Source organism: Hemitrygon akajei, chromosome 16, assembly GCF_048418815.1.
Source record: "Hemitrygon akajei chromosome 16, sHemAka1.3, whole genome shotgun sequence".
Lineage (NCBI taxonomy): Eukaryota > Metazoa > Chordata > Chondrichthyes > Myliobatiformes > Dasyatidae > Hemitrygon > Hemitrygon akajei.
In genome coordinates, this window is record NC_133139.1 from 86652319 (window position 1) to 86666663 (window position 14345).

General features: G+C 45.1%; 1 protein-coding gene across 1 annotated transcript in view; it reads right to left on the bottom strand.

Annotated features, from left to right (window-relative positions):
• dnase2 (deoxyribonuclease II, lysosomal) overlaps positions 1-14345 on the bottom strand; it is a 42359-nt gene that overhangs the window by 10854 nt on the left and 17160 nt on the right. Inside the window, exons 3-5 of the mRNA XM_073069360.1 lie at positions 12492-12657; positions 8956-9031; positions 3172-3333 (exon numbers count right to left, since the gene is read on the bottom strand). Of these exons, the coding sequence (XP_072925461.1) occupies positions 3172-3333; positions 8956-9031; positions 12492-12657 (404 nt within the window). The remainder of the gene's footprint in view (positions 1-3171; positions 3334-8955; positions 9032-12491; positions 12658-14345) is intronic.

Genomic DNA, 14345 nt, shown 5'->3' on the forward strand with positions numbered 1-14345 from the left:
TTTTATTGAGTGTCCACAGACCATTCCAGCATCTGGAGCACCCTGTGCTCACCCAGTGCAGGTTGATCAGAAGCAAGGCTGAAGCCAGGAATTTGGAGGTTGATTCCAATGGACCTCCCACCTAAGGTAGCCTCATATCAGCAACTCAACCAATGGCCATGTTGGGCTGTGCACAACTCAACCAATGGCCACTCTGGGCTGTACACAACTCAACCAATGGCCACTCTGGGCTGTACACAACTCAACCAATGGCCACTCTGGGCTGTACACAACTCAACCAATGGCCACTCTGGGCTGTACACAACTCAACCAATGGCCACTCTGGGCTGTACACAACTCAACCAATGGCCACTCTGGGCTGTACACAACTCAACCAATGGCCACTCTGGGCTGTACACAACTCAACCAATGGCCACTCTGGGCTGTACACAACTCAACCAATGGCCACTCTGGGCTGTGCACAACTCAACCAATAGCCACTCTGGGCTGTACACAACTCAACCAATGGCCACTCTGGGCTGTACACAACTCAACCAATGGCACCTCTGAGCTGTGCACAACTCAACCAATGGCACCTCTGAGCTGTGCACAACTCAACCAATGGCACCTCTGAGCTGTGCACAACTCAACCAATGGCTATGCTGTGCTGTACACAAAGCAAATGATTTGCTGCATTATATTAAAGAAATGTTTGTAATCCAAACCACATTTCATGCCACTTTCAGGACACCTCAATGCACATTGTACCTCTCAAATTGTTTCTGAAATTTGTGGTGAAGGAAATCCAGTTGGCAATTTGGGCTCCCACAAGCAGTAATAATCATAGGCATAGAAAACCTACAGCACAATACAGACCCTTCAGCCCACACTGCTGTGCTGAACGTGTACTTACTTTAGAAATTTCCTAGGGTTACCCATAGCCCTCTATTTCTCCAAGAAATTCCGTGCATTTCTCTAGATGGTTTTTAATTTTTGCTACTCTGCCCACCTCGATAGCTTGCTTCTGATCAAAAAGTACAACCCCTGTGTTTAGGAAGAAATGGACAATGAGCAATAAACATTTCCATCTCAATATATTCTAAACAACATTGCAAAAAAAATGCTATCAAATGAGGGGCAGCTCATTTCAAATATGCACCACCCTCTTTGTGAAGAATATGCCCTGATGTTCCTTTTAAATCTCTCACTCTGATCTTAAATCGGTGCCCTCATGTTTTCAGCACCCCCTCCCAGGGACCAAAAGACTCTGTACTTTCACCCTGAATCTGCTCCTCATGATCAGGTTCGTTATCACAGGCACGTGACGTGAAATTTGTTAACTTAGCAGCAGTTGTACAATGCAATACATAATATGGAAGAAAAAAAACCACAAAATAAAATAATAAATAAATAAATTACAGTATATGTGTATTGAATAGATTAAAAATTGTGCAAAAACAGAAATACTATATATTAAAAAAGTGAGGTAGTGTCCAAGGGTTCAATGTCCATTTAGGAATCGGATGGCAGAGGAAAGAAGCTGTTCCTGAATCGCTGAGTGTGTGCCTTTGGGCTTCTGTACCTCCTACTCGATGGCAACAGTGAGAAAAGGGCATGCCCTGGGTGCTGGGGATCCTTAATAATGGACATTGCCTTTCTGAGACACCGCTCCTTGAAGATGTCCTGGGTACTTTGTAGGCTAGTATCCAAGATAGAGCCGACTAAATTTACAACCTTCTGCAGCTTTTGGTCCTGTGCAGTACACATCCCCCGACCCCCAATATCAGACAGTGATGCAGTCTGTCAGAATGCTCTCCACGGTACATCTATAGAAGTTTTTGAGTGTATTTGTTGACATACCAAATATCTTCAAACTCCTAATGAAGTATAGTCGCTGTCTTGCCTTCTTTATAACTGCATAGATATGTTGGGACCAGGTTAGATCCTCAGAGATCTTGACACCCAGGAACTTGAAGCTGCTCACTCTCTCCACTTCTGATCCCTCTATGGGATCAGGTGATCCCTCCATCCCCTACATTCCTGGGAACGACGACCTGTCAATGCGGCACATTGAATGGTAGGGCACTGAGGAGTGTGGAAGAACAAAAGGTTCTGGGAATACAGATTTATAATTCCTTGAAGGTGGTGTCACAGGTAGATCGGATCATAAAGAGAGCTTTTGGCAGGTTGCACTTCATGAATCAAAGTACTGAGTACAGGAATTGGGTTGTTATATTGAAGTTGTATAAGGTGTTGGTGAGGCCTAATTTGGAGTATTGCGTGCAGTTCTTGTCACCTACCTACAGAGAAGACGTCAGTAAAATTGAAAGGGTACAGAGAACATTTACAAAGATGTTGTCAGGCCTTGAGGGCCTGGGTTATAGGTTATGACTCTATTCCCTGGAGTCTAGGGGAATGAGGGGTGATTTGATAAAGATAATACAAAATTATGAGGGGTACAAACAGGGCAAATGCAAGCAGCCTTTTTCCCCTGAGGTTGGGTGAGGCTAGAATTAGAGGTTATAGGTTTGGGGTTAAGGGTGTAATACTTAAGGGGAACATGAGGGAAACATGAGAATGGTGAGACCGTGGAACGAGTTGCCAGCAGAAGCAGTGGATATGCAACATTTAAGAGAAGTTTGGATAAGCACATGTACACGAGGGGTATGAAGGACTATGGTCCAGGGTCAGGTCGATGGGACTAGACGTAATAATAGTTTGACACGGACTTAGGTGGGTCGAAGGGGCCTAAATCTGGTTATAGTGTACCATGACTCTCTGATTTTTGTCATGCCTCCAAGTCCAGGCAACATCCTGGTAAATCTTTTCTGTACTTTTTAGTTTAATAACACCTTTCCTATAACAGTGGCCAAGACAGTACACAATACTCCAAATGCTGCCTCGACGATATCTTACATACCTGCACCTCCCAACTCCTGTACTCCACACTGCGCAGAACTTCCGTAGTACCATACTTCAAACAGTGCAGCAGAGCTTCAGTACCTTCGCATTGACATTGCTGCTCTCCATCTGTACCATCATCAAAGGAGTAGCACCCCCCTTTGTGCACCAAAATCTGTATTCCCAACCCCCTGCAGGAGGATTTCAACTTAGAAACTTCCGACTTCAAGGCTATGCGCACCTCCTGTTAACTAAAACCCAGAAGGCATACCTTTTGAGAAAGCGCCTTACCAATTTCCTGGAACTGAGAATAGGGGTATGTGACACAGAGGAAGGATTGACCATTTTTCCACCCGCTGTGAGGCCACTTGTAGCTTTCTGTAGATTTCGGTGGGAAGTGTGGAGTACTGTGAACTAACCAGAAGCCTTGTTTCTGATCCAGAAGTACAACCCCTAGGTTTAGGGAGAAAATGGACAATGATCAATAAACATTTCCATCCCAATATATTCTAACCAACATTGCAAAGAAATATCCAGACTGAGATTTTCAATCTCACAGGAAGCTGCAGTCAAAGCAGGTGCCATCTGAAAAGTTTCTTCCTCAGGCACTTAATCTGATCAACCATTCCATTTACTCCCCACTCCACCCCCCTCTATTTATTATTTGTCACTTCACTGCACTATAGACACATTAAACGACTTTTTATAATATTGTTTGCATTGTAAGTACAAGCTAGCATTTACATATTTATGCACAATTCAGTCCATTCCTGTCCTTTAAACTCTTACTGTTACAAGACTCTCTCAACTACGCCAGCTTCTGAGCTTTAAACGCTGTAAACTCTCTGAAGTACGGATAGATGGCGCGGACAGTTTAAGGGCTTAGGATGTTCGCATTAATTGATAATCATGTTTTTGGGTGCCAAGAATTGAGCATTTAAGGAACACCTGAACATAGGTTCCGAGCTCAATCGTAAGCCTATCAGAGATTTCGTGTAGCGTTTCTTTAGTGCTCAGTTTTTTGATCTGTTTGAAACCGTGCCTCAAATACTCCAGCATTTGGGTCCAAGCCATCGTCGTCAAGGACTCTACTTACAGCACGATTGAGCCAACATGGACCCAGCGGGGTATCAGAGTCTATCGCCTGCTGTGACCAGTCACAGTGAAGATACTTCCTGAATGAGCCTGGAGATACACGACCTCCAGGTTGCCATTGGTCAGCTTTGGCAAGGAGGAAGCCAGAGTCGCTTGGGAGAACCAATCGGTCCCCAGAGCCAGTGAATTTTCCGACCACAGAGAGATCTGACTGCAACCCAGGCTTTTGCTGTGGCTTCCTCCTTCAATGCTCGTTAGTGTTTGAACTTCAGCTTGGAGTATGGAGAAGTGGCCTTTGTTATCTCTCTCGACTGGAAGAGCTCTGGGCTGGACCACCACACATTGGGAACATAAGTCAGAGGTCTTCGAGTATTTAGAGAAGCTCGTGCTGCCGTGAGGATGGCCTTTCATCACCCCGCCGGATGGCCCGATGAAGGTTTGACGGGGAGGATGGTCAGTGGCCAACTACGTGATCAAATTTCGGACCTTGGTATAGGAGAGTGGTTGGCACATGGAGGCCTTGGCCATGCTACACCGCCACGGACTCTGAGATGAACTGAAGGATTCCTTTGCCTTGGGAGAGCCAGCAGAGAACTTGGAGGTCCTCATCGACCAGTCTATCCGTCTTGATAATCGTCTGGCAGAGCGAAAGTAGGACCACTTCAGGAGGTCAAAGAGAGCCGGTCCGAGCCCGGTCCCCACGCAGCACAGTTCTACTCCCCAACCCTGGGCCATGACCAGCCCATCGCCAGATCAAGTCGAACCCATGCAGGTTGGTTGCACTAGACTCTCCGCAGACGAGAGGTCCCGGCGTCAGAGTCAAGGTTGCTGCTTTTACTGCGATGAAGCAGGTCACCTGGGGCACTGCTAACACTATCCAGGACTGTGCTGGTAGCAGCCACAGCACCCAATCCCACAGAATCTGGTTTCGTGCTGAAGGTGGAATTCACCTGGTTAAGAACTTGGGTCAGGTGAAGGCTTTTGTGGACCCGGGGCAGCAGGTAACTTTCTGGATTTAGAAACTGTCCATCGGTTCGAGATACTGCTGCGAGTGTTGAGCCAGTCCTTGCCTGCAACTGTCTAGGATGGCCAGCCACTAGGGTCGGGCAGATCCAGCAACAGACTGTGGAATTGCAGATGAGGATGGGGGATCATGTGGAAGACATTAATTTCTACATTATTGACTCTCCACTCATACCCCTGATCCTTGGGCACCCTTGGCTGTCCAGGCATAACCCATCCGTGGACCGGAGAGAGGGGAGGATCATTGCTTGGTCCAGTCCCTGTAAGACGCTTTGTTTGCGGCATGGTGTTCCGACACCCAGACTCTCCAGTGACCATGACCTATAAGGAGGCAGGCTTCAGTACCAGGGAACCTGAGACCTTCTGGAGACCTCGTCCAGACCTCAGGAGTGATCAAGCTGGTTCTGGCCAAGGGAGAGTGCGAGTTCTGACAAGAGTCTAGTAAGAATCCCCAAGGAGTTCCAGAGAGGGAATTTCTACATCAGAAGAAGACCAGGGAGATGCCTGAGCAGACTGGGAGACTTGCCGCTAAGCTGAAGTGAATCAACTGTCAGGTCTCAAGGAAGGGAAGGACTCCTTTATCCGATCCTTGAAGCCTATTCCCGGGATGCAAACACCCTTTGTAACACCTTGTTGCTGTTGCCTATGGATATAGATGGGGGGGGGGGGTGTGTTTAGGCTCTGATTTAGGCTGTTCCTTGCTAATGAGAGAGGTCAGAGGAGAATGGTCAGACTGGTTCAAGCTGACAGGAAGATGACAGTAACTCAAATAACCACACATTACAACAGTGCTGTTCAGGAGAGTATCTCTGAATGCACAACACATCGAACCTTGAAGTGGATGGGCTACAGCAGCAGAAGACCACAAATATACACTGAGTGGCCACTTTGTTAGGCCCAGCAGGTAGCCAATAAAGAATCCACTGTGCACAATTCTTTATTCTTTATAACTGTTGAATGTTAATGTTTTTTGTCGCACGTTGCACCCTGACCAACACACCACAGCAAGTTTCTCGTACATGTAATTGTAAATGGAGAGTAAATTTGATCCTTGATTCACTGGGATGATAAAGGACCCCATCAGGAATAAAACACCAGTTTCCACTTATAAACTCCGTTAATGTTGGAAAATGTTCCAAGATCCTACACAGGACTGTAGGGAGAGGACAGCGTAGTGGCTCAACTAGCAGACCTGCTGCCTCAGAGTTCCAGCAGCCCAGGGTCAATCCTGATATCTGGTCTGTCTATGTGGAGTTTGCACATTCTCTTTGTGACCTCACGGTTTTTTTTCTGGATGCTCTGGTTTCTACCCACTTCCCAAGGATGTGCTGGTTGGTAGGTTAATTAACTATTGTAAACTACCCCTCCTGGTTCCAAAGGTAGTCATAGCCAAAGGGTGGTAGTGGGGACGAGCTCCCACTGCTAAACAAATGCTCTTCATGTCGTGCGTCTCAAACAGCCTCTGACAACCAAGTCCATCTCCTGGCCTTTATGTGTGGCAGATTTCTTAAGCCCAGCGGAGCTGTTCTCACTGACAGGAGAAGGGGCAAAGGAGGACCACTGGCGCCTTAAAACCAGTTGCTCCGGGCAGATGGGGCTCGTTAACCGCAGATGGTAGCTCATCTAGGAGAGGGAAAACTCTCCTTGCAGCTATACCCACTCACGGGAAAGGCTTTGGGAGTAAACCCCGAGGAAAAATCCAGATTTGGAATCGTTCCTTTGGCCGTCCTCAGCATGGAGTGGGGGGGGGGGCGTCCCACTGCATGGGCAACAGACGGATCTCCATATCAACTCTGCCCTGGCTTGCGCCCTGGAGAGGCCACTCCCAGTGACTACCAGAGGCGCAGTACCCATGGTCGACCACGACCAACGGAGGCCACACTACCCCTCCTGTATAGATGGGAATGTGAGATAGGTGGGTATAAGTGGAGGAATGGGATTAATGGGAATACTTTAAGAGACAGCATGGTAGCATAGTGGTTAGCAATACAAGCGGGTCAGGTTCAATTCCTGCTGCTGTCTGTGAGGAGTTTGAACATTCCCCCTGTGACTGCATGGGTTTCCTCTGGGCGTTCCAGTTGCCTCCCACAGTCCAAAGACATGATGGTTGGTAGGATAACTGGCCACTGTAAATTGCCCCGCAATTAGGCTCGGGTTCAATCGAGGGGTTGCTGGGCAGCGTGGCTCGAAGGGACGGAAGGGCCAGTTCCGCACTGCATGCCAATAAAAAAAAATAAAACTGCATGAATTCATTGGGACAAGTAGACTTCTAAATTGTGAGGAGATATGAAGTATCAAATATTGTTAAACACATCAAGAAACATTTTGCTAAAATGGAAAACTCTGGTCTCTTTCTCATCCCCAAATTTAATCAAACTGCCAACAGTAGACACACCTTCATCTGCCTTGTTTCTGAGCTTTGAAATTCCTTCCATAAACCTCTTTATCTCCCTGTCCTTTAAGGAGGTTACGGTGATAAGGAAGTTGAGGGAGGGAATTACAAAGCTTACAGACAAGGCTGTTGTAGGTGTGGCTACCACTGGCAATTTTGCTACGGTACTGTTGGGGTTAGCGTAATGCTTTACAGCAGCAGCTGCAGGATTGGGGTTCAATCTCCACCCCTGTCTATATGGAATTTGTATGTTCCCCTTGTGACTCCATGGGTTTCCTCAGAGTTCTCCGATTCCTTCCCACATTCCGAAGACGTACGGGTTAGGGTTGGTAAGTTGTGGGCATACTATGTTGGCTCCGGAAATAAGGGGACACATGTGGGCTGCCCCCAGCACATCCTCAGACTGCGTTGGTCATTGACACAAAAAATTAAGCATTTCACTGTATGTCTCAATGTAGATGTGTCAAATCAAGCTAATCTCTCTCTTTAATCTTTCACCCTTTCTAACCAAGTTTACTTCTGTCAAAAATTCTCTTGTGAAACACTTTTGAACATTTTAGACATAGTGCTTGCCAAAAAATAAATTTAGTTATTGTTGAATAGGGAGCAGGTTTGAAGGTAGCAACATCCACAGAATGCAGGAGGAACTCAGCAGGTCAGGCAGCATCCGTGGAAAAGAGTGAACAGTCGTATCGGGCTGAGACCCTTCATCAGGACTAATAATTAGGTGTCCAGAGACCTAATGGTTTCAAGGGTGGGAGAAAAGAAATGTGGTTTGCAAATAGACCAGCGCTGGGAGAATGCAGAAAATTCTAGAGCTGAAGGAAGGTAAGGCAGCCAAGGTTGAAGCAGTGGAGGGGTTTGAACACATAAATGGACATTTCTAAATCTGAGTCTTTACCAGATTAGACCAGGTCACCTAGAAATTCAAGGTAGTATAAGATAGCATACATATCTTGATAATAAATTTGACTTTGATTCAGAAGTTGGTGTGAGTTAAGATGTAGACCAGGGATGGCAGACCTTTTTGGTAAGTATAACAGAGACAGATGGAAATAAATGAAGCATTTAAAAGAATTATCAATATCAATCTCAGAAAAAAACAATTGAAAAATAACGTTATTTCTAAATAGTATTGTTATTGTAACTGTGTACACCGGGTCTGTGAGGATTTCAAAACGTATTTTCTAATCATCTAGCTGGGGCCAAGCTCGTGTGAGACATTTCCAGCGAAAACATCTCACTGCTTTCAGATTGTAAAAAAATCGTTTGCTGCTTCACTTGGCAGCAAAGATATCTTTATTTTTCTATTAATATCGGGGGTTTCAAGAATCGAGGAGCGGCACTGTATGCCGCGTGCCAACAAATTTTTTGTGTGTGCCATAGGTTAGCCAACCAAGTAGGCAATAGAGTTTACACGGGTTGAAGATAGGGATTAGCATGGGAATTGTCAGGTTCGGAGATTCTAAAAGCATCTAAAAGAGGGTAGAAATTACCGGAAGTCAGAAACTTGCTCTGGGGTTTGGAATAAGTGAGGGAACATCATACCAAACTTTGCTCATCACCTTTAGTGTGGCCTCCACGCGAATTTGAGTCGACACTGCTCTGGTCATTGTAGAGCACATATGCCACGTCATCACGCTGCAATGAAAGATACTGGAGTTAAAATGGGATTGGCTCCAGCAACTGTTCGTAACTCCAGCCAGAAGCACAGACAGAATACTAGTCACACTCAGCGGCTCAGACAGCATCTGCACGGCGTGAAACAGGATTAATTTTAGATCAATGACCTTTCGTCCATCTCCACAGCTGCAACTTGAATCACTGTGTATTTCCTGTTTGTTCTGTTTTTTTATTTTACATTTCTGGCCTCTTGTTTTTGTCCTCTTTAACTTCAACCACCAACCATTTGCTCTCTCTACAAATTCAGCATCTGCCTCCTTTCATCAATCCAAGTGAAGAGTTTTGTATTCAAGGCCAAGTGTGGCCCTGCTCTTTGCATTTGAAATTAAGAACAATGTTTTTACATCCATAGGAGGTGGGTATCAAAGGCAGATTTCACACACTTCTATCTACCTCTGAGCTGAATGGCTGGCTGCGTCTTTTCAGAAGGTAGTGAAAGGTCAAAGTTTTTCCATAGATCTGGAGTTAAACATAGGTCAGAATCAAATTACAAACCATCAGGCAAGAGGCACAGGTGCCTGAAGATCCACATCTCATGGTTCAAGTACAGCTTCTGTCCCCACTGTCATCAGGCTCTTGAACCAACTTGAAAAGCTCGAACACGACCTCAGACTTTTATTTCTTTTCCTCTCCCAACTCGCGCTAATATTATGTTTATTTTGTATTATAAATTATATATAATTTGTCTTAATTTTATTTATATTAATTCATGCCAGTTATGTCTATAATGTACTGTGCAGCTACTTCAAAAAGCTAATTTTCATGCCATTCTGTAGCTTAGTCTATCCCTGAAGGACAGTGGTGAGTCAGATCAGATGTTTTTTACTGTAATAACAATCTAATTATTTCCTGGTCTTCCAATAATAAAAACAGCTTTTTCTTTTGTTCTATATTTCATTACTTGAATTAACTGCACATACAGGATTGAAACGCATGTTTCTGGATGACCTGTTGTGACTGGCTCAAGGAGCACAGGAGGTGTATCTCTTTGGGTCCCGCGGAGAAATTGGCGGTAGCAGAACATTGCATTCGCGATAAACATAGGATTGACTTTGATGGCACAAAACTATTGTGCCACGCCAATGTCCTTTGGGACTGCCTGGTAAAGGAAGCCATTGAAATAAATCTAGAAGAACAGAATTTTAACAAATATGAAGGTCTCACTCTAAGTAGGAACTGGAATTCAATTGTAAACAAGGCGGAGAGCAGAAACCTGATTGGATGAGGACTAACCAATCAGGAGGGACTGACCATGGGGTACAAATACCGCCAGACTAGACATGCCCAGGCCGCATCCCTGATTAAGATGGCAGAGTTTGTCATCGAAGCATCAGTTATAATCGATACCCGTACCCAGCTGGAAGCTCAAGAAGAGTTTATTCATCACTATCAGAGTTAATTCACAGATTTCTCATTAACTGGATGAGTTTATATAATTGACACATTTATGATGATTAATGTAACTGACAGGTAGATAAGAAACCAACCAGAATATCTATTTAATATGGGTGACTTGTTTTCTCATTTAATATTAAAACGATACAACTCAGACGGTGCTCAGTTTGCCCATTGTGCTGTGCAGCCTGGTTGAAAGACTTCTGTATTTACAACTTAATTCTGATGCATTTTCCAGCAGGCCCGCAGAATTTCACTTTTCAGAGAGGTATGAACTCGTAAGGAGCTTCGTTGTGATGATAAGTGGGAGGGAGCTGTTTACTTAGAAGAAATATAGAAGAAACTTAGATCATTTCTGGACTGACCACTCATTAGATGTGTTGGTGTCTGATCTAAGGTGGTCTGAAATGGCAATTGTTTACACTTTTCCATAGATGCTGCCTGACTTGCTGAGTTCCTCCATCATTTTGTGTGTGTTGCTAATGAAATACACCTTAAAATAATCATTAACGAATTCCAAAATATAATTATGTTGGTTAGTATACAGTATAATTAAACATAATTATACACTCAATTGCTGCTTTATTGGGTAAGGAGGTGCCTAATAAAGTGGCCATGGAGTGTACGTTCACAGTTTTCTGCTGCTGTAGCCCATCACTTCAAGGTTCGACGTGTTGTGCGTTCAGAGATGCTCTTCTACACAGCACTGTTGTAATGTGTGGTTATCTGAGTTACTGTCACCACCTTGTCAGCTTGAACCAGTCTGGCCATTCTCCTCTGACCTCTCCCATTATCAAGACATTTTCACCCACAGAACTGTTGCTGGGTGTTTTATGTTTTTCACACCCTTCTCCGTAAACTCTAGAGACTGATGTGCGTGAAAATCCCAGGAGGTCATCGTTTCTGAGATACTCAAATCACTCCATCTGGCATCAACTATCATTTCACAGTTAAAGTCACTCAGTTCACCATTCTTCCCCTTTCTATCTTTGGTCTGAACAACGGCTGAACCTCTTGATCATGTCTGCATGCTTTTATGCATTGAGTTGCTGCCATTGATGGACTGATTAGATGTTTGTGCTAATGAGCAGGTGTACAGTTGTACCTAATAAAGTGGCCACGGAGTGTAAATCATAAGGAAGTAGCCTCCAAACTGATAGCAGTGAACACTGATTTCTCTAACTTCCAGTAATTTCTCCCCCTCCCCATTCTTCTTTTTCCATTCCCCATTCTGGCTCCCTCTCTTACCCCTTCACCTCTCCTCACCTGTTCATCACTTCCCCCTGGGTCCCCTCCTCCTTCCCTTTCTCCAATGATCCACTCACAAACAAGGGAAAATCTTCAGATGCTGGAAATCCAAGCAACACACACAGAATGCTGAAGGAACTCAGCAGGCCAGGCAGCATCCACGGAAAAGAGTACAGTCGATGTTTTGGGCCGAGACCCTTTGGCAGGACAGATGCTGCCTGGCCTGCTGAGTTCCTCCAACATTTTGTGTGTATTCCTATGGTCCACTCTCCTCTCCTCTTATATGTCTTCCTTTTCAGTCCTTTACCTTTTCCACCTATCACCTCTCAACTTCTCACTTCATTCTCCCCTCCGCCACCCCCTTACCTTCCCCCTCACCTGTCACTTTCTAGCTTGTATTCTTTCCCCTCCCCCCAACCTTCTTATTTTGGATTCTCCCCCCTTCCTTTCCAGTCCTGATGAAGGGTCTCAGCTTGAAATGTTGACTGTTTATTCCCCTGCGTAGACGTGCCTGGCCGGGCTAGTTCCTCCAGCATTTTGAGTGACTTTCACTGACTGTAAGATTATCCGGGATCATCAAAATCCCTTAGAAATACCAGTTGCTGCAATTTTTTCCTCTCTGAAAACTGTGATGAGGCAGAACATCCCCTGATGGTCAATTTCCTCCAAGGTACAGTAAGTGTTGAGTATGAGATCATTCCCTTTGTGGCCATTCTGCAAAGTGCCACCTTGCCCCTTCATTCAGTTCAACCAGAGAGACAAGAACCTCAGTTACCTGAGCTGCAGATCTTTCATAGAGTTGCTGCAAAGTTGCCCCCACCGCTCCATGTGTGTCATTTATTGAGTATTTCCCAGATCTCCAGCCAGAAGTCCTGTGGTCCATGTACATGTAGAGTAGGCCATGGCCTTTAACGCATTCTGGCAACTTGTACAGTATAAACCTGAAGGTGGAGTAAAAGGAGGCCGGAACAGGTAGTTAATGTTAATGTGAAAGGAAATGTTCAAAGTTCATAGTAAATTCATCATCAAAGTGCTGATATGTCACCATACACTACCCTGAGATTCATTTTGCAGGCATTCACAGGAGAACAGAGGCAAACAACAGAATCAATGAAAAACTACACGCAAAGACTGACAAACAACCCAATGTGTAAAAGAAGAAACACTATGTAAATACAGAAGAAGAAACAAATAATAATAAATTAATAAATAAGATAAGTAATTAACACGAAGAATGAGTTGTGGAGTCTTCCAGTTTAAGATGGTGCTACTTGCTGGTTTAAGTGACAATCTTCTGGTGGATAATGAACCAAAGAAAGCAACTAATTACTTTGTTATTGACACCTTTTCTGGTAACTGATGGCTGAAAACAGTGGGCTGTGGCTTCCCTGTTGGAGCTGAGCTGAATTACCTATACAATTTGGCACTTTTGCGGTGTGGCTGGAGTTTCACCAGGGCGAGACAGCTGCACGATGAAGTTGCTGGAAGGGACTAGGGGGGGAATTCAACGTGGCAGAGTGGAGATCCGAGGTTTGACTGATTTAAGATCTGAGCCGAATTGGAAGGGCCAAGTAGCAGAGCCCAAGCCTGAGGTTTGGAAAGTTTAAGCACTGGGCCAGTCTGAAACCGTCAGTGTTGGGTTGGAGGGGGGGAGACAGGCTGGTGTGACTCCCTGCTCCATGGGGTTTGCTCGTCACTGTGCTGGACTGAGGGAGGCTGTGGCCTGCAACTGGTGGACTTCTGGATCAGCTGCCGTGATGCCTGGTGTTGCAAACTTCAGTCATGGATGCTGTTTGTTGTTTGCATGATTTGTTTTTTCTCTCTCTCTCTCTCTCTGCCCACTGAGTCTTTGGACGTTCTTCCTTGGTTTTCAGTAGCTTCTTCTGGGGTTTTTTTTGGTGGATGTCTGTAAGGAGATGAATCTCAAGGTTCTATAAAGTATACATACTCTGACAGTAAATGTCCTGTAAAGTCAGTCCATGGGTTGTCCTGATGGACAGGTTCTATCCACTCACATAAATGGGTTTTCAACCTAATATGAGAGACAAGAGATTCTGCAGAAGCTGAAAATGTTGAGCAATGGGCACAAAAAGCTGGAAGAACTCAGCAGGGCATCAGGCAGCGTTGACAGAAAGTCAGTGTTTTGGGCTGAGGTAATATTTCCCCTTTCTGGTGGGCATGTTGGTATTCTGAGTAAGCGATCAGGCTTGTAGCCTGACAATTGGACCGTTAGTTGAGAGATAAGCACGGTAAATTCGAGAAACACACGGCAGGTTTCTCCAACATCTTTGAAATGAGATACAGTAAACATTTTAGGTTTGAGGTCCTTCACAATAACCGGGGAAAAGAGAAAGAATAATTACTTAGCAGAGAAGATAGTGGAGGGGAAATTCCTTAGCCCGTCAACCCTTCTGGGGCATAACCCTCTTCAGCAGCTCAGCAGAGTTCTCTGTCCTTGTCCAGTCTTTCAAGTTGTCCCCAGATGTGGCCCTTTGAAGATCCTTCCTCCCTCAGGGGGGAGGAGTTTGGAGCTTCGGTTGACATTTCTGTAGCTCTGGGTTTCATTGGGACATGTCCAGTCCTCCACCATTTGCAGTCAGGCTTTGGATCGTATATGGTGTGGTTAGAG